Raw genomic sequence first — 25,170 nt, forward strand, 5'->3', positions numbered from 1 at the left:
CAGAGCAGGCCCAGCGGCCTGCCGGCGTGGTAGGCACATTGCCCCAATTGGAGGAGGGGCAGAGCCGCCGCCCGCGCCTGCGAGGGAGACTTTGCAACTATAAAAGACCAATATAAATATATAGGGGGAAAATTCAATAGCACAACAGTTTCACCAAATAGAAAGGAACGCGAACAGTATGAAGAGACAAGGAAAGAAAGGACCACAAGCAATGCTGGTCAACTCAACGTTAGAAGAGGTAATAGCTGCAGCAGATGGAATGTCAGATAAAGAATTCAGGATATACATGCTTCAGATGATCTGGAGTCTCAAGGAAGACATCAGACAGCAAAATCAGACAATGAAAGATCACTTCAACAATGAATTACATAAACAAATCCAAGAAGCAAAAGATCAACTATACAGGGAAATAGAGGTTATAAAAAACAAACAAACAGAAATCCTAGAAATGCAGGAAGCAATAAACCAACTTAAAAACTCAATTGAGAATACTACCAGCAGAGTAGAACTCTTAGAAGATAGAACATCAGACAATGAAGATAAAGTATTTCAACTTGAAAAGAACATAGACAGCTCAACAAGACTGTTAAGAAACCATGAGCAGAACATCCAAGAAATATGGGATAACATCAAGAGACCAAATTTAAGAGTCATTGGGATACAGGAAGGGACAGAGTTTCAAACCAAAGGGATGAGCAATCTATTCAATGAAATAATACGAGAAAACTTCCCAGACTTGAAGAATGAGACAGAATCCCAAATCCTAGAAGCCTACAGGATGCGGAATGTGCAAAATCATAAGAGACCCACACCTAGACACATTATAATGAAGATGCCCAACATAATAGAATAAGGAGAGAATTTTGAAAGCTACAAGAGAAAGGAAGCAGATTACATTTAGGGGTAAGCCAATCAGGATAACAGCTGATCTTTCAACACAGACTCTGAAAGCTAGAAGATCCTGGAATAACATATTTCAAACACTGAAAGAAAATGGGTTCCAACCAAGAATTGTGTTTCCAGCGAAATTAAGCTTCAGGATGGAAGATGAAATTAAAACCTTCCACGATAAACAAAAGTTAAAAGAATTTACAGCTAGAAAACCATCTCTTCAAAACATCCTTGGCAAAACATTACAGGAAGAGGAAATGGAAAATAACAATGAAAACCAACAGTGGGAGGTAGGACAGTAAAGGGGGGAAAAATAATCAAAGAGGAAAACAAACCATGTTTAGTAACATAAATCAACAAATATGGCTGGAAGAACAACCCATATCTCAATAATAACCCTAAATGTTAATGGCTTAAACTCACCAATTAAGAGACACAGGCTAGTAGAATGGATCACAAAACAAGACCCAACAATATGCTGCCTACAGGAGACGCATTTGATAGGAAAAGACATACATAGGCTGAAGGTGAAAGGTTGGGAAAAATCATATCACTCATATGGACTTCGGAAACAAGCAGGTGTGTCCATACTTATATCAAATAAAATAGATTTCAAGCCAAAGTTAATCAAAAGGGATAAAGAGGGACACTACATACTGCTTAAGGGAACCATACACCAACAAGACATAACAATCATAAATATATATGCCCCTAACAATGGTGCAGCTTATGTTCATCAAACAAACTCTTCTCAAGTTCAAGAGTCTAATAGACCACCATACAATAATCATGGGAGACTTCAACACACCTCTCTCACCAATGGACAGATCTTCCAAACAAAAGTTGAATAAGGAAACTATAGAACTCAATAACACAATTAATAACCTAGACTTAATTGACATATATAGAATATACTACCCAACATCAAGCAGTTACACTTTTTTCTCAGCAGCACATGGATCCTTCTCAAAAATAGATCATATATTATGTCACAGGGCAGCTCTTAGACAATATAAAGGAGTAGAGATAATGCCATGCATTATCTGATCATAATGGAATGAAACTGAAAATCAACGATAAAAGAAGGAAGGAAAAAGCATACATCACTTGGAGAATGAACAATAGGTTACTGAATGATCAATGGGTTATAGAAGACATCAAGGAGGAAATTAAAAAATTCTTAGAGATAAATGAAAACACAGACACAACATATCGGAATCTATGGGACACATTGAAAGCAGTTCTAAGAGGAAAATTCGTTGCGTGGAGTTCATTCCTTAAAAAAAAAAAAAACCAACAAATAAATGATCTCATACTTCATCTCAAAATCCTAGAAAAAGAAGAGCAAAACAACAGCAAAAGAAGTAGAAGGCAAGAAATAATTAAAATCAGAGCTGAAATTAATGAAATCGAAACAAAAGAAACAACTGAAAAAATTGACAAAACTAAAAGTTGGTTCTTTGAAAAAATAAACAAAATCGACAGACCCTTAGCCATGCTAGCGAAGAGAAGAAGAGAGAGAACTCAAATTACTAACATATGGGATGAAAAAGGCAATATCACAACAGACACTTCAGAAATACAGAAGATAATCAAAAATTATTTTGAATCCTTATACTCCAATACATTAGAAGATAGTGAAGGCATCGATAAATTTCTTAAGTCATATGATCTGCCCAGATTGAGTCAGGAGGATATAGACAACCTAAACAGACCAATATCAATTGAGGAAATAGAAGAAACCATCAAAAGACTACCAACTAAGAAAAGCCCAGGACCGGATGGGTATACAGCAGAGTTTTACAAAACCTTTAAAGAGGAACTAATACCAATACTTTTCAAGCTACTTCAGGAAGTAGAAAAAGAGGGAGAACTTCCAAATTCATTCTACGAGGCCAACATCACCCTGATACCTAAACCAGACAAAGACACTTAAAGAAAGAAAACTACAGACCAATATCTCTAATGAACCTAGATGTAAAAATCCTCAATAAAATTCTGGCGAATCGGATACAAAAACATATCAAAAAAATTGTGCACCGTGATCAAGTAGGATTCATCCCTGGGATGCAAGGCTGGTTCAATATACGGAAATCAATAAATGTTATTCACCACATCAATGGACTTAAAAATAAGAACCATATGATCATCTGGATAGATGCGGAAAAAGCATTCGACAAAGTACAGCATCCCTTTATGTTCAAAACTCTAGAAAAACTAGGGATAACAGGAACATACCTCAATATTGTAAAAGCAATCTATGCTAAGCCTCAGGCTAGCATCATTCTGAATGGAGAAAAATTGAAGGCATTCCCTCTAAAATCTGGAACAAGACAGGGATGCCCTCTCTCACCACTTCTGTTCAACATAGTTCTCGAAACACTGGCCAGAGCAATTAGACAGACGAAAGAAATTAAAGGCATCAAAATAGGAAAAGAAGAACTTAAATTATCACTATTTGCAGATGACATGATTCTATACCTAGCAGACCCAAAAGGGTCTACAAAGAAACTATTAGAGCTAATAAATGAATTCAGCAAAGTGGCAGGATATAAAATCAACACGCATAAATCAAAGGCATTCCTGTATATCAGCGACAAATCCTCTGAAATGGAAATGAGGACAACCACTCCATTCACAATATCTTCAAAAAAAATAAAATACTTGGGAATCAACCTAACAAAAGAGGTGAAAGACTTATACAATGAAAACTACAGAACCCTAAAGAGAGAAATAGAATAAGATCTTAGAAGATGGAAAAATATACCCTGTTCATGGATAGGCAGAACTAACATCATCAAAATGGCGATATTACCAAAAGTTCTCTATAGGTTTAATGCAATGCCAATCAAAATCCCAACGGCATTTCTTGTAGAAATAGAGAAAGCAATCATGAAATTCATATGGAAAAATAAAAGACCCAGAATAGCAAAAACAACTCTAAGCAGGAAGTGTGAATCAGGCGGTATAGCGATACCAGACTTCCAACTATACTACAGAGCAATAGTAACAAAAACAGCATGGTACTGGTACCAAAACAGGTGGGTGGACCAATGGTACAGAATAGAAGACACAGAAACCAATCCACAAAACTACAACTATCTTATATTTGATAAAGGGGCTAAAAGCATGCAATGGAGGAAGGATAGCATCTTCAACAAATGGTGCTGGGAAAACTGGAAATCCATATGCAACAAAATGAAACTGAATCCCTTTCTCTCGCCATGCACAAAAGTGAATTCAAAATGGATCAAGGAGCTTGATATCAAATCAGAGACACGCCGTCTGATAGAAGAAAAAGTTGGCTACGATCTACATACTGTGGGGTCGGGCTCCAAATTCCTCAATAGGACACCCATAGCACAAAAGTTAATAACTAGAATCAACAAATGGGACTTACTCAAACTAAAAAGTTTTTTCTCAGCAAAAGAAACAATAAGAGAGGTAAATAGAGAGCCTACAGCCTGGGAACAAATCTTTACTCCTCACACTTCAGATAGAGCCCTAATATCCAGAGTATACAAAGTACTCAAAAAATTAGACAGTAAGAGAACAAACAACCCAATCAACAAATGGGCCAAGGACCTGAACAGACACTTCTCAGAGGAGGACATACAATCAATCAACAAGTACATGAGAAAATGCTCACCATCTCTAGCAGTCAGAGAAATGCAAATCAAAACCACCCTAAGATACCATCTCACTCCAGTTAGATTGGCAGCCATTATAAAGTCAAACAACAACAAGTGCTGGCGAGGATGTGGGGAAAAGGGTACACTTGTACATTGCTGGTGGGACTGCAAATTGGTGCAGCCAATTTGGAAAGCAGTATGGAGATTTCTTGGAAAGCTGGGAATGGAGCCACCATTTGACCCAGCTATTCCCCTTCTCGGTCTATTCCCTAAAGACCTAAAAAGAGCATGCTACAGGGACACTGGTACATCGATGTTCATAGCAGCACAATTCACAATAGCTAGACTGTGGAACCAACCTAGATGCCCTTCAATGGATGAATGGATAAAAAAAATGTGGCATTTATACACAATGGAGTATTACTCTGCATTAAAAAATGACAAAATCATAGAATTTACAGGGAAATGGATGGCATTAGAGCAGATTATGCTAAGTGAAGCTAGCCAATCCCTAAAAAACAAATGCCAAATGTCTTCTTTGATATAAGGAGAGTAACTAAGAACAGAGTAGGGTCGAAGAGCATGAGAAGAAGATTAACATTAAACAGGGATGAGAGGTGGGAGGGAAAGGGAGAGAGAAGGGAAATTGCATGGAAATGGAAGGAGACCCTCAGAGTTATACAAAATTACATACAAGAGGAAGTGAGGGGAAAGGGAAAAATAATACAAGGGGGACAAATGAATGTCAGTAGAGGGGGCAGAGAGAGAAGAGGGGAGGGGAGGGGAGGGGAGGGGGGATAGTGGAGGATAGGAAAGGCAGCAGAACACAACAGACGCTAGTATGGCAATGTGTAAATCAATGGATGTGTAACTGATGTGATTCTGCTATCTGTATATGGGGTAAAAATGGGAGTTCATAACCCACTTGAATCAAAGTGTGAAATATGATATATCAAGAACTATGTAATGTTTTGAACAACCAACAATAAAAAATTAAAAAAAAAGAAAAAAGTCTGTAGGTGTTCAGTACAGACATAATTACCACTTCTCCAGTATGTTTGATCTGTGCTTTCTTGAATATGTGAATGTGGATCCCATGCATACAGTAGGATGACTATAAGTACAAGATCATTATCATATCTAAAATATAAAAATAGTTTTCAGTATTATAAATTTCTAATTTTTTATATATATATATCTCATGTTCATTTTTTAAAAATAGCATTCAACGAAGGTCTAGTTATTATGGTTGGCTAATGGATCTTTTAAGAAATCTTATTAATTTGTATGTTTCTCTCCCTTTCTATTTCTTTTTGTTCATTTAAAATTTTGTTGTTAAAAATCTATGTCATTTATTCTAGGAGTTTCATAGTCTTTTTTCTCTCTGGTCTCATCCCACAGATTTTCTGTGAGTTGGTAATTGAATTTCTAGTATGGAATTGCTCTTTATCTGTGCTGTTATACTAGGCACTAGCCATAGGTCACTATTGAGTGCTTTAAAGATAGCTATTGTGACTAAGGAACAGAATATTTAATTTTAATTAATTTAAATAGGAATTTAAATGATCACAGTTAAATAAGTTGAAATAATTTCATTTGACACTTGGCTACTATATTAAATATTACAAAACTAGAGACTTGGTTAAGACTTGGCCTCTGATTTTCCTTTAAAATTCATTTCTTAAGTTCTCTTTATATTCTTTGTCTTACATGCTTCTTTTTGAGTCTTTTTTTTTCTTTGCAGTACTGCGGATTAAACCTAGGAGTACACTACCACTGAGCCAAATCCTGAATTCTTTTTCACTTTTTTAATTTCGAGACAGAATCTCACTGAGTTGTCCAGGCTGATTTCAAACTCCAGATTCTCCTGCCTCAGTTTTTTGAGTTTACAGGTGTATGCCACCATGCTGGGCTACATGTCTTTGACTTATGTCAATTTGGATTTTCAATTAAAGTCTCTTAACACCATCATACTTGTTATGATAAGTTTAATTACATTTCTGCCTTTATTAGGTGGCTTATCTAGTTTCTCTTTAGGAAAAATTGTAGAAATTCTTTGTCTTAGTCATAGAATGCTAAGAATTATATAGTATAGAAAGTAAGTGAAGATTAAGTGTAGGAACATATAAAGCTAGAATTTAAGGAATTAGAATTACTGTGAGTAATATCAGTTAAGAAATTTATTATAAGAATTAGACCTTATACAATTTTGAGAGGATCTGAGAAGTGAGGTCTAAAAAAGGAAGTTGGAGATTTAGAGAAAAATGGCTAACCAGCCATATTTAAATACTGGATTGATTAGAGTTAAAAGCTAAAGCAAATCTAGGAATTAAGTCTTGTTGTTAGAACTGCTGAAAAAAAATTATGGGAGGCTTTTTTCTTGGCCTGAGGTCACTGTTCATGAACAGGGCTATGGGAAGAAAGGTGTACCTAGATCTCACGAAATGAAGATAGCTGGAGCCTACTGGGCTCTCAACTTTTGCCTCTTAATGAGGATTGAGTGAAGATGAGCTGGAATTCATCAGTGTTTCTGTATTTATCTTTCATTGCATGTAATTACAATAACTTTTAGAGGATTATGGCTTTTATTTTACTTTTTAAAAATCTTCTCCCAACTTTTGGCCAACTGTGACTTAGAATCTACAACTATATAGAGAGGAGAATTCTGTGAAACAGTTCCACTTTAGTGAGGTTCATGCAGTACCATCATAGTCCACTTTTTGTTGACTTGGCATCCATATATATTTAAAACCATATTTCACTTCCAAATAGGGGCAATAGCAAAATTATGCTCTGACTCACATGAAATAGCTTGCTCTGTCTAATGTATTGTCTTATGTGATTATGGAGGCTGAAAAGTCCAAGATCTCCACTTGGCAAGGTGGAGATCTAGGAGGGCAGATTGTATAGTTCCAGTTTGAGGCTGAAGGTCTAAGAACTAGGAGAGCTGCTAGTATAAGCTCTGGTCTGAGTCTGAAGGCAGGAGAAGACTAATGTTTCAGTTTTAAGATAGGCAGAGAGAAAGAATTTTTGCTCATGCAGACTTTATTCTATTCAGATGTTCAGCAGATTAGATGAGGCTCAGTCACATTGTGGAAGGCAGTCTACTGTCTGCCAGTTCAGGTGTTAATTTCATTCAGAAATGCCTGCAGAGACACACCCAGAAACAATTTTGTTTAACCAAATATTTGGGTACCCCATAGCCCAGTCAAGTTGACATAACATTAGTCATCACATCCTCCTCCCAACTCTGGACTCCCCCTTCCTGCTTTGTTTTTATAGAGTTGACAGCTTTAGTGTGTCATGTAAGTGGGATCATACAGTATCTGTCTTTTTGTGATAGGCTTATTTTACTTAGAATAATGTCTTCAAGGTTCAACCATATTGTACTATGTGACAGGAATTTCTTATATTTTAATTATGAATAATATTCTGTTGTTTGTATTTGCTATATTTTCTTTATCCATTCACCTAATGATGACCTTTGGGTTGCTTCCAACTCTTGGCTGTTGTGAATAGTGCTGATACGGGTCAGGCATGGTGGTACATTGCCTGTAATCCCAGTGGCTTGGGAAGCTGAGGCAAGAGGATTGCAAGTTCAAAGCCAGCCTTAGCAAAAGTGAGAAGCTAAAAAACTCAGTGAGACCCTGTCTCTAAATAAAATATAAAATAGGGATGGGAATGTGGCTTAGTAGTTGAGTGTCCCTGGGTTCAATTCCGGGTACCAAAAAAAAAAAAAATAGTGCCAATACAACCATGGATGTGCAAATATTACCCCAGTTCTTTTGGATATATACTCATATGTGATAAAATGTAAATGCCGTTACATTTTATCACATATGAGTATACTAATAGACTCCCTGTGGAATGTCCTGCATTCTAGAATTACTCATTCTTACTACAAATTTCCCCTTGATAATGAGGACCAGTATCTCAGATGCAGAAAAATCTTCTTTGCTCTTTGATTTCTGTTATGAGATGCTTCATCATGACTAGGTAGCACTCTCATCCTTCATATTTTTTTTTGGCAATTTATTTAAAAATTTCTTTTGCAGTATGAAAAGTGACATTTATTAGCACACTCTGCATAAAGATATTTTTGAAGCATTTTCATGCATATGAAAATATTCAATTTTTGTACTCATGTTTTCATAATTCATTTTTGTGCATTACTTTCCATTGTTCCCAAATGCAAGTTGTAAATCTACCCAGAAAATCTTACTGATGGGGGATTTCACTCATTTTTCATCTTCATGGAACCATGGTGGAAGCCAACAGAGCCCATAGTTTCTGGTAGGGGAAACAGACATTTCACTAGTGGACCATTAGGGGTAATTGGGAGATGAGCTTATTTCTGTTTGATTCCAGGACCTTTGAACCCTTGTTATGGCAGAAACAGCACCACATATCGATTACTAACTCAAAGTACATATTATATCCTGGAAGATATTATCTTCATACCACAAAATATTACCATGCAGCTTGTACCAGGAATCTTCAGAAGGCTATTCCAGTATTATTTATGCTATTATTTATGCCAGCTTCTTCAGAGTTATGGGAAACATAGTTAGACCAGTGAATTCTATGAAAATGTACCCATTCTGTAGAATAAGTTCCCTTATTAGAAGTATTGCTATTTGGAATACATGATGGTAAATAAGGTATTTTAAAAAATTCATAGATAGTGATTTCATCAGAAAATTGTGATCAAGGAAAGAAAATTTATATCCAAGGTTCTATATTAGAATAAATGATTGCATTTGTAATTCCAGTGACTCAAGTGGCTGAGGCAAGAAGACTGCAAATTCGAGGATAGCCTCAGCAATTTAGAAAGGCCCTATCTTTTTTTTTTTTTTTAATTTAAAAGTGAAAACAGGCTGAAGGGCAAGGTATATAATTCAATGACTCAGTTATAGAGTGCCATGGTCTTCTTATCTCTCTCAAAGCCATGGTCATTAATTAAGAGATACCGGATGCAGGGCAAAATGGGTGATAAATAAAAGACAAACAGACACAGATAGGGAAAAAATGCTAGGGCCTGGTGGGAAAGCCAAGCCTTGGTGAAGCTTGACTGAGTCTGAGCTATCTCAGCAAGTTTATTACATAAGTTTCATTGAAAAGTTATTTGTGGGAAAGTTTCAGCAAAGCAGGCAATCTGAAGGATGCAGGACTGGTGAGACATTAGGGTTATCTTGTTTTGTTTAGAGTCCTCTATCCTTGGGAGAAGGTGCTGAACTCAAGGCATTGACCGATAACAGCTCTGTACTTTGGCACGGAGCCTTCTCAGACCAATGCCACCTAGCAACTGGGGCATCTTGATCTGCACGTTAGCACAGGCAGCTCCCAGAACAAATGTAGCCACAAGAGAGCCAGAGATTCAGATCAACATTCTCCATAATAGAGTGTCCCTGGATTCAGTTCTCTGTATTGTGGGAAAAAAAGAAAAATAAAGAAAGTATTGCTGGTTTCATGATATAAGTGACTCAGTATGATCAACCTGCTACCATTCATTCCCACCAAAGAATGGTGGGAGATAATGGGCACTGTTTGTCTTTGCTGTTGGTGAATTTGTCACTCAGCAGGGGTCATGATCTAGTCAGTCTTAGTGAATGAAAGAGTGTGTTGCTGATCCCAGTTTATTATCTCCCTTATTGCTGCCATGACTCCTTTGTTTAATCAGGATTGGACAAATAATAGCTAATGTTTCTAAAATGCTTCATCTTGTCCTCTGTATTATTAAGATTGTCCTTTACTTAAGTTTATCTGGACATATTACCTATTTGGAGAGGTCAGCTCACATATTCTTACTGAGCAACTTTGTTATTAATTTTCTATTCATGTTCTTTCTTAGTCTCTGACTATTCAGCTGAACTGTTAGACACTACCCATAAACTGGTGTTAATTTGTGCCTTTAGCTATCTTATTCCAGGCAAAATGTCAGCCAACTCCACTACTTTAAGTTCTGCACCCTGGAAAGTTTTCTCTGCATCATTCTTTCAGAGCCACCCTTGATATGTGCTGCTGTAGTTGTCTATTTTGGAGTGGTGTCAGAATTTTATATAAAATCATCTGTAAACAAAATCTGTTTTTTCCCCAGTAGTCAGATGGTTTACTTTATAAGAATCCAAGTATGAATTAAGAGAGAGTAAGCAAGAGAAGGGTCCATGGCTACTTCCTATGCAGCTTAACTGTACCTGCAAAGTGTGGTTGAACCCCGTCTTGTATGTACAACTTTGACTTGATGATAGAGTGATGTTTTGTATGCTGAATTTATGGGTTTGGTGGATTAGCAACTAACCATTTTGTGATGGGCCACCTCAGGTCATGTGGTATATCAGTGACCATGAATTCAGTGTCTGTTGAGGGCCAGTAGCAAGTCCAAAGCCAGTTTTTAAGAAGAGAACATTTATCTTTGTAGAATGGTTTGCTTTACTGTAAAATCCTAAAAGTTTACTGGTGGGAAATTGTATACTCACAAGGTTCAATCAAAGAAATATCAATAACTTAGTAGAAGAACTGAGTTCAACATGTGATACCTCCTGGAATGGAGAGTTGATCAAGATTTTTACAGAGTAGATGATGATAGGGACTAGGGTTGAGATATGTATCTGAGATAGGGCAGCAAAGAAGGCCTATATATTGTTCTTAACCAGCTGAAAGAAATTTTTGGTGGTCTTTAATAAAAGAACAGAATAAATAGCTTCATTTCAGTTGCTAAGAAACGGGTACATTTGCTCCAACAATTACACTGCATCTTTGCCTGCTGCTGTAATTGGAGTCACATATGATTATGCTTAAAGTATTTCACTATCAGTTCCTAAGATCCATCTATGTTCTGAAGTGTATTAATAGGCCAGTTGAATGTTTATGTGGTAGAGATTACCATCCTTTGGTTTTCTAAGTCTACAGCAGGTACCAAATTTTACAATTTCTCTAGGAATGTGACATAATTTGGGTAGGTGAAAGCTACAGTAACTCTCACTTGCCTTTTTATTTTCGGTACAAGGGATTGAACCCATGGATGCTTAACCACTGACTGAAACCCCCAGGTCTCCTTTTTAAAAATAGTTATTTATTTATACTAATCTTTTATTTATTTATTTTAAATATTTTTTTTCAATATTTTTTTAGTTATACATGACAACAGAATGTATTTTGACATATTATACATATGGAGTATAACTTCCCATTTTTGTGGTTGTACATCATATGGAGTTATACTGGTCATGTATTCATTTCATATGTGAACATTATGTCCAATTCATTCTATTGTCTTTCCCGTTCCCATTGTCCTTCCTTCCCCCCACTCCCACTGTTCAATCTGGTGAATCTCCACTTCTCTCTCCTCCTGCCTGTTGTGAGTCACCATCTGCATATCAGAGAGAACATTCAGCCTTTGATTTTTTGGGATTGACTTATTTCACTTAGCATAAGTGTCTCCAGATCCATCCATTTACAGGCATATGCCATAATTTCATTTTTCTTTTTGCTGAGTAATATTCCATTGTCTGTGTGTATGTGTGTGTGTATATATATCATATCACATTTTATTATCCATACATCTGTTGAAGAACATCTAGGTTAGTTCCATAGCTTGGCTATTGTGAATTGTGCTGCTATATACATTGATGTGGCTGTGTCACTATAGTATGCTAATTTTAAGTCCTTTGAGTCTATGCTGAGGAGTGGGATAACTGGGTCAAATCGTGGTTCCATTCTTAGTTTTCTGAGGAATCTCCGTACTACTTTCCAGAGTGGTTGCACCAATTTGCAGTCCCACCAGTAATGTATGAGTGAACCTTTTTTTCCACATCCTTGTCAACATTTTTGTTACTTGTATTCTTGATAATTGTCATTCTGATTGGAGTGAGATGAAATCTCAGTGTAGTTGTAATTTGTATCTCTCTAGTTGCTAGAGGTGTTGAACATTTTTCATGTCTTTGTTGACCAATTGTATTTCTTCTTTTATGCACTATCTGTTCAGTTCCTTTGCTCATATACTGATTGGGTATTTTTTTTGGGGGGTGTTAAGTTTTTTGAGTTCTTTTTATATCCTGGAGATTACTGCTCTAAGATTCAGGTGGTAAAGATGTTCTTCCATTCTGTAGGCTCTCTATTCACGTTCTTGATCATTTCCTTGCTGTGAAGAAGCTTTTTAGTTTGATGCCATCCCATTTATTAATTCTTGATTTTACTTCTTGTGCTTTAGGAGTCTTATTTAGGAAGTTGGTTCCTAAGCTGACATAGTGGAGAGTTGGGCCTACTTTTTCTTCTAGCAGGTACAGGGTCTCTGGTCTAATGCTATGTCATTGATTCACTTTGAGATGAGTTTTGTGCAGAGTGAGAGATAGGGGTTCTATTTCATTTTACTACATATGGATTTCCATTCTTCCCAGCACCATTTATTGAAGAGGCTATCTTTTCTTCAGTGTATGTTTATGGCCCCTTTGTCTAGTATAGATAATTGTATTTATGTGGGTTTATCTTTGTGTCTTCTATTTTGTTCCATTGGTCTTCATGCCTGCTCTGGTGCAAATACCATGCCGTTTTTGTTACTGTAGCTCTGTAGTATGATTTAAGGTTTGTCAAATACCTTTTATGCATCTATTGAGATAATCATGTGAATCTTGTCTTTAAGTCTGTTGATGTGATGTATTACCTTTGTTGATTTTCCACATGCTGGACCAACCTTGCATCCCTGGAATGAATTCCACTTGATCATGGTACACTGTCTTTAAAATATGTTTTTGTATGAAATTTGCCAGAATTTTATTGAGAACTTTTACATCTGTGTTCATCAGGGATATTGGTCTAAAATTTCTTTCTTTCATGTGTCTTTGTCTGATTTTGGTATTGAGGTGATACTATCTTCATAGACTGAGTTTGGAATGGTTCTGTCCTTTTCTGTTTCATGGAATAATTGGAGCAGGATTGGTGTTTAGTTCTTCTTTGAAGGTATTGTAGAACTTGGCTAAGAATCCATCTGGTCCTGAGCTTTCCTTTGTTGTTAGGCTTTTGATGGTGTCTTCAATTTCATGACTTGAAATTGATCTGTTTAAATTGTGTATGTCCTCCTGATTCAATTTGGGTCTGTCATAAGTCTCTAGAAATTTTCCCTGTATTCAAGATTTTCTATTTTAGTAGAGAATAAATTTTCAAAATAGTTTCTGTAGTGTTTATGGTGATACTTCCTTTTTCATCATGAATTGTAATAATTTGAGTTTTCTCTCTCTCTCTCTCTCTCTCTCTCTCTCTCTCTCTCTCTCTTTTGTGGTGCTGGGGATCAAACCCAGGGCCTTGTGCATGCATGACAAGCACTCTACCAACTGAGCTATATTCCTGGCCCTCTCTTTTTCTTTATTAGCTTGGCTAAGGGTTTATTAATTTTATTTATTTTTCAAAGAACCAACTTTTTGTTGATTTTTTTGGATTGTTTTCTATGTTTCAATTTAATTGATTTTGATTATTTCTTGTCTTTTGCTTTTGGTGATGATTTGTTCTTCTTTTTTAGGGCTTTTAGGTGTAATGTTAGTATTATGGTTTGGATGTGAGGTGTCCCCCAAAAGCTCACATGTGAGACAATGCAAGAAAGTTTAGAGGAGAAACGATTGGGTTATGAAAGCCTTAACCCAATCAGTGAGTTAATTACCTGATGGGGTTAATTGAGTGGTAACTGAAGGCATGTTGGGTATGGCCAGAGAAGGTAGGATATCGTGGGCGTGGCTTTGGGGTATATATATATATTTGTATCTGGCAAGTGGAGACTCTTTCTCTTCTTCCTGATGATCATGTGAGCTACTTCCCTCTGCCACACTCTTTCACCATGATGTTCACCTTCACCTGGAGCCCTGGGGAATGGAGCTAGCTATATGGACTGAGAACTCTGAAACTATAAGCCCTCAAATAAACTTTTTATCCGTTACAGTTGTTCTGGTCAGGTCCTTTAATCAGAGTTGCAAAATCTGGCTAAGACAGGTTTATTGTTGATTTCCTGTTCTTTTAATGAAATGAGCTCAATGTGATGAACTTTCCTGTTAGTACTGCCTTCATAGTGTCCCAGAGATTTTGATATGTTGTATTGTTATTCTCATTTACCTCTAAGTATTTTTTAAAATCTTAATCTTGATTTCTTCTGCTATCCATTTGTATTTCAATAGCATCTTATTTAGTTTCCTGGTATTAGAGTAGCTTCTATTTTTTATTTTATCATTGGTTTTTAATTACATTTCATTATGATCTGGTAGAATGCAAGGCATTATCTCTATTTTTTTTGTGTGTTTGCATAGAGTTGCTTTGTGGCGTAAGATATGGTTTGTTTTAGAGAAGGATCCATGTACTAATGAGAAGAAAGTTTATTCAGGCCCTGATGGATGAAATATTCTATATGTATCTGTTAAGTCTAAATTATTAATTGTATTGTTCTATAGCTTTGTTCTTTAGTTTTTGTTTGGAGGATCTGTTGAGTGGTGAGAGAGGTGTATTAAAATCACCCAGTATTATTGTGCTGTGGTCTTTTTGATTCTTGAAATTGAGAAGGTTTGTTTGATGTATGTAGATACTCCATTGTGTGTGGCACAAATACTTATGATTGTTATGTCTTGTTGATTTATAATTCCCTTAAGCAGTATGAAATGTCCTTCTTTGTCTCTTATGACTAACTTTGGTTCGAAGTCTACTTTATCTGATATGAGGATAGAAACCACTGCTTGTTTATGAGATCCATGTGAATGATATGTTTTTTCACATTGTTTTACCTTTGTCTATGGACTTCCTTGCCTATGAGGTAAGTCTCTTGGGGACAGTATATTGTTTGGTTTTGTTACTTAATCTGGTCTGCTAGTCTATGTTGTTTGGTTGATGAGTTTAGGCTATTTACATTCAATGTTATTGTTGATATGATTTTTTATTCCCTGTCATTTTGATTTATTTCTCGTTTTTAATTTGAATTATTTTCTCCTTAGATTGACTATTCTTCTAGTGTAGTTCCTCTGTTTGCTGGTTTTCACTTTTATTTTTTATATCTTCATGAAATATTTTGCTGAGAATGTTCTATAGTACAGGCTTTCTAGTTGGGAATTCTTTTACCTTTTGTTTATCATGGAAGGTTTTTATTTCATCACCAAATCCGAGTCCTCATTTTTCTGGGTATAGTATTATTTGCTGGGATCCATTTTCTTGCAGAGCTTGGTATATGCTATTCTATGACCTCCTAGCTTTGAGGGTCTGGGTTGAGAAATCAGCTGAGATTTGAATTGGTTTCCCTCTATAATTAATGTGTCCTTTTTCTCTCACAGCCTTTAAAATTCTGTCTATTCTGTATGTTGGGCATTTTCATATTAATATGCCTTAGTCTGGGTCTGTTGTAATTTTGTATATTTGGGGTTCTGAAGTCTCTTATACTTGATTTTCTGTATCATTCTTCAGGTTTGGGAAATTTCCTGATATCATTTCATTGAAAAGATTGTGCATTCTATTGATTTGTATCTCTGTGCCTTTCTTTATCTCAATAAATCTTTAATTTGGCCTTTTCATGTTATCCCATATTTATTGGAAATTCTGTTCACAGTTTCTTAACATGTTTTATCCATGTTCAACTTTGTTTTCAAGATTATATATTTTGTCTTCAATGACTGAGTGACTAAGTGATCTAGTCTGTTGTTAATGCTTTCAATTGAATTTTTAATCTAGATTGTTGATTCCTTCAATTTTGAGGGTTTTGCTTGATTTCAATCACTGGCTTCAAAAATATTAAAAATGAGGAAAAAACCCAAAACAAGTATGTGTATGGGTAAATGTTTATAAACCATTAAGATCACCATTTAAATGGAGAAAAGAAAAAGAAAACTAAAAAAAAAAGGAGAGAGAGATATCTCAGTGAAAATTTGAAGTATTGTTCTGTTGGAGTTTAAAAGATTCTCAGCTCATCTTCTCAGTGGTGTTGGTGGGGTTGTCTGGAGTGTGATCCTCCACACTCCAGCCTACTGGAGTGAAAGAGTTAATCCCAAAGGTGGAATTCTTGAAGGTGGGGTTTAGGCTTAAATGGGCTGAGAGTGTTAGGGTAATGGAATTTTTGTCACATAAAAAGGCACATCCCAAATGAGGATGACTGTCTCCCCTAACATAAGTCAGGAGAATAAAGTGGACTTAGTATATTCTGTAGCTTTTTTCATTAGCTGCAACCATTAAATGGATGAGTAAAGAAACTAAAAAGTAAAGTAGGAGTATTCATTAGGTAATACTAAATAATTGAAGCTAAACATACATTCATGCAGAATAGGTGTGTGGAATACTTGAACTACACAGATAGATTAGCTCTTCCCACTTCAGATTGTGTATTTTGGTTAATTATCTTTTCTGTTTATTTTAAGCCATTAGTTAAATGTTTATTAACTAATCAGTGTTATAATAATGATAATTGACATTGCTGGCACGCTTATTTTGCACCAGTGCTATGTTAAGCATTTTATATGCATTGGCTTGTTAATGTATTCTTTAAAACAACCCTATGAAGTAGAATTTATTATTATTACCATTTTACAAAAGAGAAAAAGGCGGCTTAGACCATATCTTAATGTGTTTTGTGTTACTATAACAGAATACTCAAGACTGGATAATTTATAAGTAACAGAAATTTGTTGCCTCACAGTTCTGGAGCCTGGGAATTTCAATATCAAAGATGGTAGCATCTGGTGAGAGCCTTCTTGTTGCATCATGGAAGGCACACAGGCAAGAAAGGGCAAAAGGAAGCTAAACTCTTCCTTTTGTAACAGCCTATGAAGGTGAAGACCTCATGGCCTAATCATTTCTCAGAGGAACCGTAATACTGTCATAAAGCAATTAAATTTTAACATGAATTTTGGAGAAAACAGACATCAAGCCATAGTAGTCCACTTAAATAACTTGTTGAAGATGATATAGCTGATAAGTAGCTGTGTTAGGGCTTGACCTCCAGCTGTCTGATTCCAAAGCCCATGGATTTTACTGTATCTCACATATGTCTATATTTTATCTTTTGCCTGAATTAAAAATATTTAGAGAGAGGGGGAGAGAGAGAGAGAGAATGAATATCTCTGTGAAAAGTTAAAGTACTGTTTCTGCTGGAGTTGAAAAGATTTTTAGCTTATCTTCTCAGTGGAGTTGGTGGGGTTATCTGGAGTGTGATGCTCTACCCTCCAGCTTGTTGGAGTGAAAGAGTTAATCCCATAGGTGGAATTCTTGGAGGTGGGGTTTAGGCTTAGGTGGGCTCCAGGCTCTTCCCTGAATTCGAATTGGTCTAGGGTCCAGCAATTACTGGTCCAGGCTGGAAGAATGTACCCCAGGGATTTCCCCTGGGTTCCATTCATGTAGTGGAGGAGCCAATTTCTGTGCAAGGATATGGTGTAGTACGCCTTTCAGTTTAGTTGGGCAGTGTCTTTGGTCGGTAAAGTCTTTGTACCCAGATACTCCTCAGGCTTTCCAAAAATGTGGGTTCCTTTAATTCTTTTGTCTCTCCACTTTGCTTGTGGAGGGAATGCTCTGGTTGGTGCCTGTGAATGCACTAGAGACTGTGGTGCTGGTGATTTCTTCCTTATATTATTATATTCAACCTCCCGAGTTCCTTATCTGCTTTGAGTGTCCAGTTTAAATTCTAGCAAAGTCCCCCTTTATTTTTCTTTGTTCACTCACTTTGCTGAAAAGCTGCCTGTCCGATTTCTTGTTTTCATGCCATGGAGCAGCCAGGAAAGTGACCACTATTCCACCATCTTGAAGTCCTATCAAATTTTAATTTTTTTTTTTTTTTAATTTTGAGAAAGGCTCTCACTAAATTGCTGAGGCTGGCTTTGAATTTGCAATCCTTCTGCCTCAGCTTGCCAAGCTTCTGGGATTACAGGCATGTGCCACCATGCCTGGCTCCACTTGATTTTTTAAACTTAGTTTTCCTCTATAATATTCCTTATACCAGTGTCCAAAATGGGCATTGTACAAGTTTCTGCTTTTGTGTTTTCTAATGATGCCTTTCAAACTGGGGAAATAACTATGAGGTGGGTTCAGGGACCTACTTGACTTCCTGGAAAGAGACCTTACCCAAAATTGAGTTAAGTTGACCTCCTTGACTTTTGAACCACAATAGCATCTTAGATCTTTCTGAATTAGTGTCTTAGACACATTCTTGTATTCGTGAGATAAGGTGCCCCTGGGAAGTAGAGTTAGTTCCCCCTTGCATATTGTCACCCTAGCAAATGGTTGCTTGTTTCCTTGAGGAAGACTAGGAGGATGATTTACATTTTTTAACAGTATGTCAGGGTTCCTAAAGGGACCTGTCTTCTTTATTCAAGGGGATCTGGGCCTGTGAACTAGCTCAAATCTGAGAAGTGGTCAAGGGCCAGTACTCTATTTTTGTCCAACTTTTGGTAATTAGATCTAGAGAGTTTCTACTTATACAAATAAAATAAGACTTAAGTAAACATTAGTTCAAGGAATATGATGATCAGCTAACTATGATCAGATGACATTATGATCATCAGTTAAATAGCTGATACTAGTGATCTCCATGGGTCAAGTCTTTTTGTTTATTGCTTTGACTCCAATATCCATTATGGATACTTGTATCTGAAGATTAATAGTTACCACTTGAGCTCTATCCCCCAAGATTCAATCACTCCTATTGAATTCAGGGAACTCATTTGATTTCATCATTTCCTACTGTTATTCTTGGCTTTTTTTGTATGATTAGGGAATGCTTAATCACTCACTGAGCCACACCTGTAGCATTATTTATTTATTTATTTATTTATTTATTTATTTTAGTACCAGGGATTGAACTTGGGGGCACTCAATCACTGAGCCACATCCCCAGCCCTATTTTGTATTTTATTTAGAGACAGGGTCTCTCTGAGTTGCTTAGCACCTCACTTTTGCTGAGGCTGGCTTTGAACTCGTAGTCCTCCTGCCTCAGCCTCCTGAGCTGCTGGGATTACAGGCATGTGCCACAGTGCCCAGTCCTTTTTATTTTTTGAGACAGGGTCTTGCTAAGTTGCTTAGGGCTTTGCTAAGTTGCTGAAGCTGGCCTTGAACTTGTGATCCTCTTGCGTCAGCCTCCTGAGTCCCTGGGATTATAGGCATGCACCACCATGACCAATTTATTCTTGTCTTAAAAGCCATACAGAGTTTATCAAGCCACACAGTGTCCGGGAAGGGTTTGGCTCCCTTCACCAGCATGTTTCTCAAGGCTTAATAAAGGAAATGTTTTTTGGAGTCTCCAAGGGACATAGAGAATAGATGAGTAGAACTTACATAATAAATACTTTCCATATGTTAGCAAAGTTATGAGCCATTTTCCTTAAATACTGCAGAATGAGCACCAGTATTTGCAAGATAATGAAGATGTTTAAGACCTCAGTGATTAAGATGAGTTAATATGCAGAATGTAGTCTGAGCTTAAAAAGTATAACTGCCAGCAAAAGTATGTTTATGTTTTAGTGCTTTTAGAATAAGAAGGAATTTTTTAATCAATGCATTATGTAGTGAATGTTTATTTTTTATTGGGTGAAAATAAAATCCATTTGAATGATGTTTTCTATTTTCTACTACACAATCAAAAATTGGCATCAAAGAACAGGAACCCCCTCCATCATGTTCTCTTCAGTTATCTTTTAAAAGAAGCTCGGTCTTTGTCTTAAATTCTGTTATTTCTTAATTCTCCCCTTTGGGACTCTTGCAGGAGACAGATAAGAGAATGAAAAGGTAGATGAGATAGGTTTATCTCATTCGTTCCTACTTACTGCTTTTACTGTGAAACTATAGTTTAGTGAGGTAATCATAGCAGCTTGAGTTATATCATGTGAATGTACGAATATGTACAAAGCATCCCACTATTATGTATAATTCTTATGTACCAATAAAAAATTAAAAAGAAAAACCAGTTGTTTATATGAGTCATGTAAAAATGTTTACTTTTTGAGATTGTCTAAAAGGAAACATTTAAATAGAGGGTTTTGGAACCTTTTCTTCCCTGTCCCTTCTTTTCGGCTACTAATTCAAGGAAAGATTTGCCAAAGTTTAGCCAGAGTTGAAACCTACTTACAAATGAGGAAGAGAAATTGAAGTTGAAGTAGGGAGTGATTTTGTGAAAGTATAAGCAGGCACCTGTGTTCAGAGACAGTGCGTAGGGAGAGGGAAAGAGAAAAACAAAATATTTGGAGTTGCTATTATTGAAATATTAAGTGCTCCTGACATATCTATCCTTCACTTGGTATTTGACCTTTGAAAAGCCAGTTATGGCCACTGTTTAAATCTTTTTTTAGGGTTCTTTGTGTATGAGTTTTTAAACCTCCCTCCGATAGAATAGTTTTAATAGTCCAATGTGTTTTGGGCCATAGTGTAGAGATTACAATTTTATTAGGTTAAACCAAATCAGTCAATAAGGTTCTTTTATTTATGGACATTTATTTTATTTGTAAGCATTTTGCCATGCGAAGGGACCAGTAAGTACTTTTTTTTTATTATAGATATTGGTGGGACATAAAGCATACTTTTTACCTCAACTAAACGTTATTTATAGATATTTTTAGGCAAGAATATTTTATGTAAAATATAAAAATGTGCCTAGGTCAGTAAGGACAGGGCACTTTGTCCCTTTACTCCTGAACACTGAAGGTGATTGCATTCTTCTGAATTTCTGGGAGGAAGTTTTCTTCTTTATTGTAAAAACTAACAGATTTCCTGAGTGTCCTTGAATAATTTATTCATGGGCCGCTTTGTGTAGTGGCAAAAGAAAAGAATTTTATATTACATATCTTGTGCAAGAGAATAATTTAAAAAATTTTATTTGGTAAGACCTCTAATGAAATTTTTAGTGAGTTGTCTTTCCAATTCATACTCATAGCCATTATCATGGCTCAAACTGCATATTTTTTTCATAGCTGGAATAAATGTTGTTTTCATATTACTTTCAGTTTTTAAGTTAAATATTATTCTTCTGTTTAAGAATATCTAATATGTATCCATACATAAGATAGTATTTAAATATACTTCGATAAATGTCATAAATTTATTGGTCCTTTCCCTGAAATTAAAACACTAAATATTACCAATACTCTGGGATGAATCAAGTAGTCTGTTGTTAACTGAGCATTTTTTCCCCTTTCCTGTTTTCTTTCCTTCATTACTTCCTTCTCCTATCTTTTACCAGTTCCAGTCTTTTAATGCTTAAAAAAAGATGAATGATCTTATGAAGTGATTTACTATCTCTCCCTCTTATTAAATTATAAATTGTATATAGACAGAAACTACACTGACTTTGCTCACCTCTGTATGCCTAATGCCCAAGATTAGTAAACAGTAAGAATTCAGTAAATTAGTTGAATGAATGAATCCTAAAACATATTATGAATTCTTCTTTTTAAAGTTATATATTGAAATATTTAGATTATAAAATATGAGGAAAATTATAACAGGAAATGAAAATATTTTTAATATCAATGGCTTCCAACCAAATTTTGATACTTTTTTTGACACTTAAATAGTAATAAAATAAAAAATCAATTTAAAGTGGTTTTTGAAACTCAGCTTTTGATTAATTTGAGTTAATATTTAGAATTGTATTTGACCACATGAACTTAATTAGCTCAACTAATTTAACTTAGAGACCAGCTAAATTAAAGTACTTTGAGGGTGTAATATGGAAATACTCATATTTTTACAATGGTTTTAATTGAAACATGATGTGGGCCATGTAGATAATCACATTTTTTATTGTTTATTTCAACTTGTAACTTGAGAATTTTAAGGATTGAGGAATATTTCCAAGCATAATAGAAGAGTATATACTCTTGGGTTCAAAAATTGTTATTTAAGCAAAATAGTATATTATAAAAGGCTTGATTGATCAGAAACACAAGGTACATTTATTCAGTTTTCCAAAACAGTGGTACTCTAGATTCATTTAATTGTTGGATAACAGGTCCATATGAACACTGCTATTAGGAGATATAGAGAAAAAAAAGAACTAATATTATATGGGTTGATAAGGTAGAAAATAGCCATAAATTTGAACTTGGTATATTATTAACTTCAGTTTGAGCACTTGTTTAGAAAGACTGTTACTACTTGGCTATACAGCAGTATATTAGAGAATAAAATTCTACTCAATGTTTTATAACATCTTTCACCTCTAATTGTAATATCTCTGTTGCTGTTTGCTTAGCTTTTGTGCCTGTGTGACTTTAAGGGTATATTTTTCTCTAGGCATCCACAAGGACAAAGATAAACCTCCCAGCTTCCCTGTTGTCCTTGAGACTTTGAGGCGTACCTTGACAGATTACCAGAACAAGCTGGAAGATGCATCTAATGAGGTAACACTTGCACTGTTTGGCTCCACACATATAGCCTTCAGCCCATACCAGTACGTATCCCTTGCTTATTACAAAGGTCAAAAAGATTGGGAATGTTGAATTGACAGCTTCACAGATACAAAAAATAATAAATTGTCTGTCAGTGCTCTTTCTTTAAGTGTGGCCTAAAGTGTAGTGTCTCACTTATGTTTTTGTTACTTATCAGGCTAACTATTATTTTCAAAGTTATAAATACTCTGCCACTTCTTGGACTTCATAATCTGTTTTAATTTACTAAAATAGTTGTGCAAGCTATTTAAGTGAATATATGTTTTATTTAAATGTAATGTATTTTATGATATGTGAACTAGGTAGTGGGAATTTAGGTTTTGTCAGTATTTTAGTTGAAGAATTCTACAAATTATGGAAAATGTAATAAAAAAGAAAGCAGTTTTCATTCTCTAAAGGGAGTAAAGTGTTGTTAGAAGTTGCTAAAAACAAATATCTGTTTGATGTATCCTAGAAGCTTTTAGTTTGCTGATTGAAAAAGCTCATGCTTCTATTTATCATCTCATTTGTATTGTTTAATGTGTGAGTTGATAATTTTCTTGGGTATTAAAATGTTTTATGAATTCATGCTTTAAAAATTGAAGAGTTTGTCTAGTTACATCTTGTCAAATTAGCATATGAAGTAATTACATTAAATACAGTTAGTTAGCAAAACAACAGATTGTTCAGCCAAAGACAAGTAACATAGCATACAATTAGTGTTTTTTCTTTTAGATAATACAAAGGGCATAAAGCCATTATATTTAACATATTAGTAGTAGCTGATTTTATTTTAGTTAGCTAAGGTAAACAAAGGAGGAAAAATGAGTCAACTTAATACTCTTATAATTGTTCAAAAGGAAAATCAGAAAGTGACCATTGAAATAATTAAATTTCTATGAAGAGCAAATATTGCTAAGTCTTTTCCAGTGCTACAAGACAACCTGTATTGTTAGTAGTTTATGAAACTCTTCTGAGGCCTGGGTCTGGAAGCTGCAGGGTAACTAGGAACATATTACCCACAGCGAATTGTTATTTGGGAGGATGAATGTCACATGATCCTCAGCACAGTTGAAAAGTCGACTCAGCAGGCTTTGGCTTAGTAATGTGCTTTGTTGTGAACCAGTGCCAGAGACAGCAGTGGGGAGACCAAAGGGGTGGCTGCAAAGAAAGCAAAAAGAGCAGTCTGACAGAAAGAAGAATGAACTGTCAAATAAAATAAATCACAAGCGGTGCAGGACCAACTGATGACCTGCCACAAGCCTTCCCAGTAGGACTGCATGTGACCGACCCTGAAGTTGTCATATGGAGTGAGAGACCACTGAATACCCTCATGATGTATAGAAAAACAGTCTTCTGCTCTGTTCTTTTTTCTTTCTTTATAGATACCACTGCTTCTGGCATTTTGGTCCAGTAGGATTTTAAGAATAAAGTTATATTTGTTTACAGTAAGAGTGAAATCCTTTATCCAGACATCTAGTGAAAATACAATAATAACATCACTGACATTTTAAGGTTGAATACTTTCCTTTTTAGCCATCTCAGCTTGTGACAGAAACTAAATGTAATTTAACCAAAAGAGGTATTGTTAAGACTCTTTATTAGTATCAAAAACTTTGTGCTTAGTAATTGCATAAAAATCACTTAAAGGTTAGCTTTTGAATTACCCATTCTTGAAAAATGTTAAGTTACTTTTCTTTCATCAGATAAACAGCATGAATGATGCTAAGGAAAAGACATCTAATGAACTTGATTTTACCAAACAGAAGATTGAATCTCACACTAAAAATATAAAGGTATTAGGATTTAGAATAGCTTTTCCCTCTTGTATTAAGAAGCAAATGTAATTATTTAGGGACTGCTTTAAAGAAGAGATATCTGAAAATACATCTTCTTTGTTTTAAGTATATTTGGATACATTTTTAAGTTTTGTTGATCATAGTAACAACAACGTTTTTTGCTTTTAAAGAAAACTTGGTTGGAAATTATTTTGGTTAAAAGGAAAATAATTTCTCTGATATAATACCACAGATTCAAAAAATAATTTGAGATTTAATGTCCTGCCTTAGGTATATGTTAATTATATTCTTCATAAACACATCTGTATTTGGAGTCACTTTTCCTTATTTTAGGGCAGAACCATTGTTTTTAGTACATCATGTCTGGTAATGGGCTGAGGCCACATCTGGCTAAGATCCAGAAAAAGTTTATTTTCTGTGCTTGTTTTATGTACTATATCTTTGCAAAATTTGAGTTGCTGAGTCTTGTTGGAATTTTATTGTATTGGT

General features: G+C 35.5%; 1 protein-coding gene across 3 annotated transcripts in view; it reads left to right on the forward strand.

Moving 5' to 3' along the window:
- Positions 1 to 25,170, forward strand: part of Ccdc171 (coiled-coil domain containing 171) — a 397,216-nt gene that overhangs the window by 138,589 nt on the left and 233,457 nt on the right. For all 3 annotated transcript variants that reach the window (XM_058586353.1, XM_058586352.1, XM_046467410.2), the window contains 2 exons: positions 22,749 to 22,855; positions 24,589 to 24,678. In XM_058586353.1, coding sequence (XP_058442336.1) covers positions 22,749 to 22,855; positions 24,589 to 24,678 — 197 coding nt within the window. The remainder of the gene's footprint in view (positions 1 to 22,748; positions 22,856 to 24,588; positions 24,679 to 25,170) is intronic.

The sequence above is a fragment of the Marmota monax genome, unplaced genomic scaffold (assembly GCF_021218885.2).
Source record: "Marmota monax isolate L192 unplaced genomic scaffold, Marmota_monax_Labrador192_F-V1.1 WCK01_AAM20220418_F8-fsc00033, whole genome shotgun sequence".
NCBI classification, from domain to species: Eukaryota; Metazoa; Chordata; class Mammalia; order Rodentia; family Sciuridae; genus Marmota; species Marmota monax.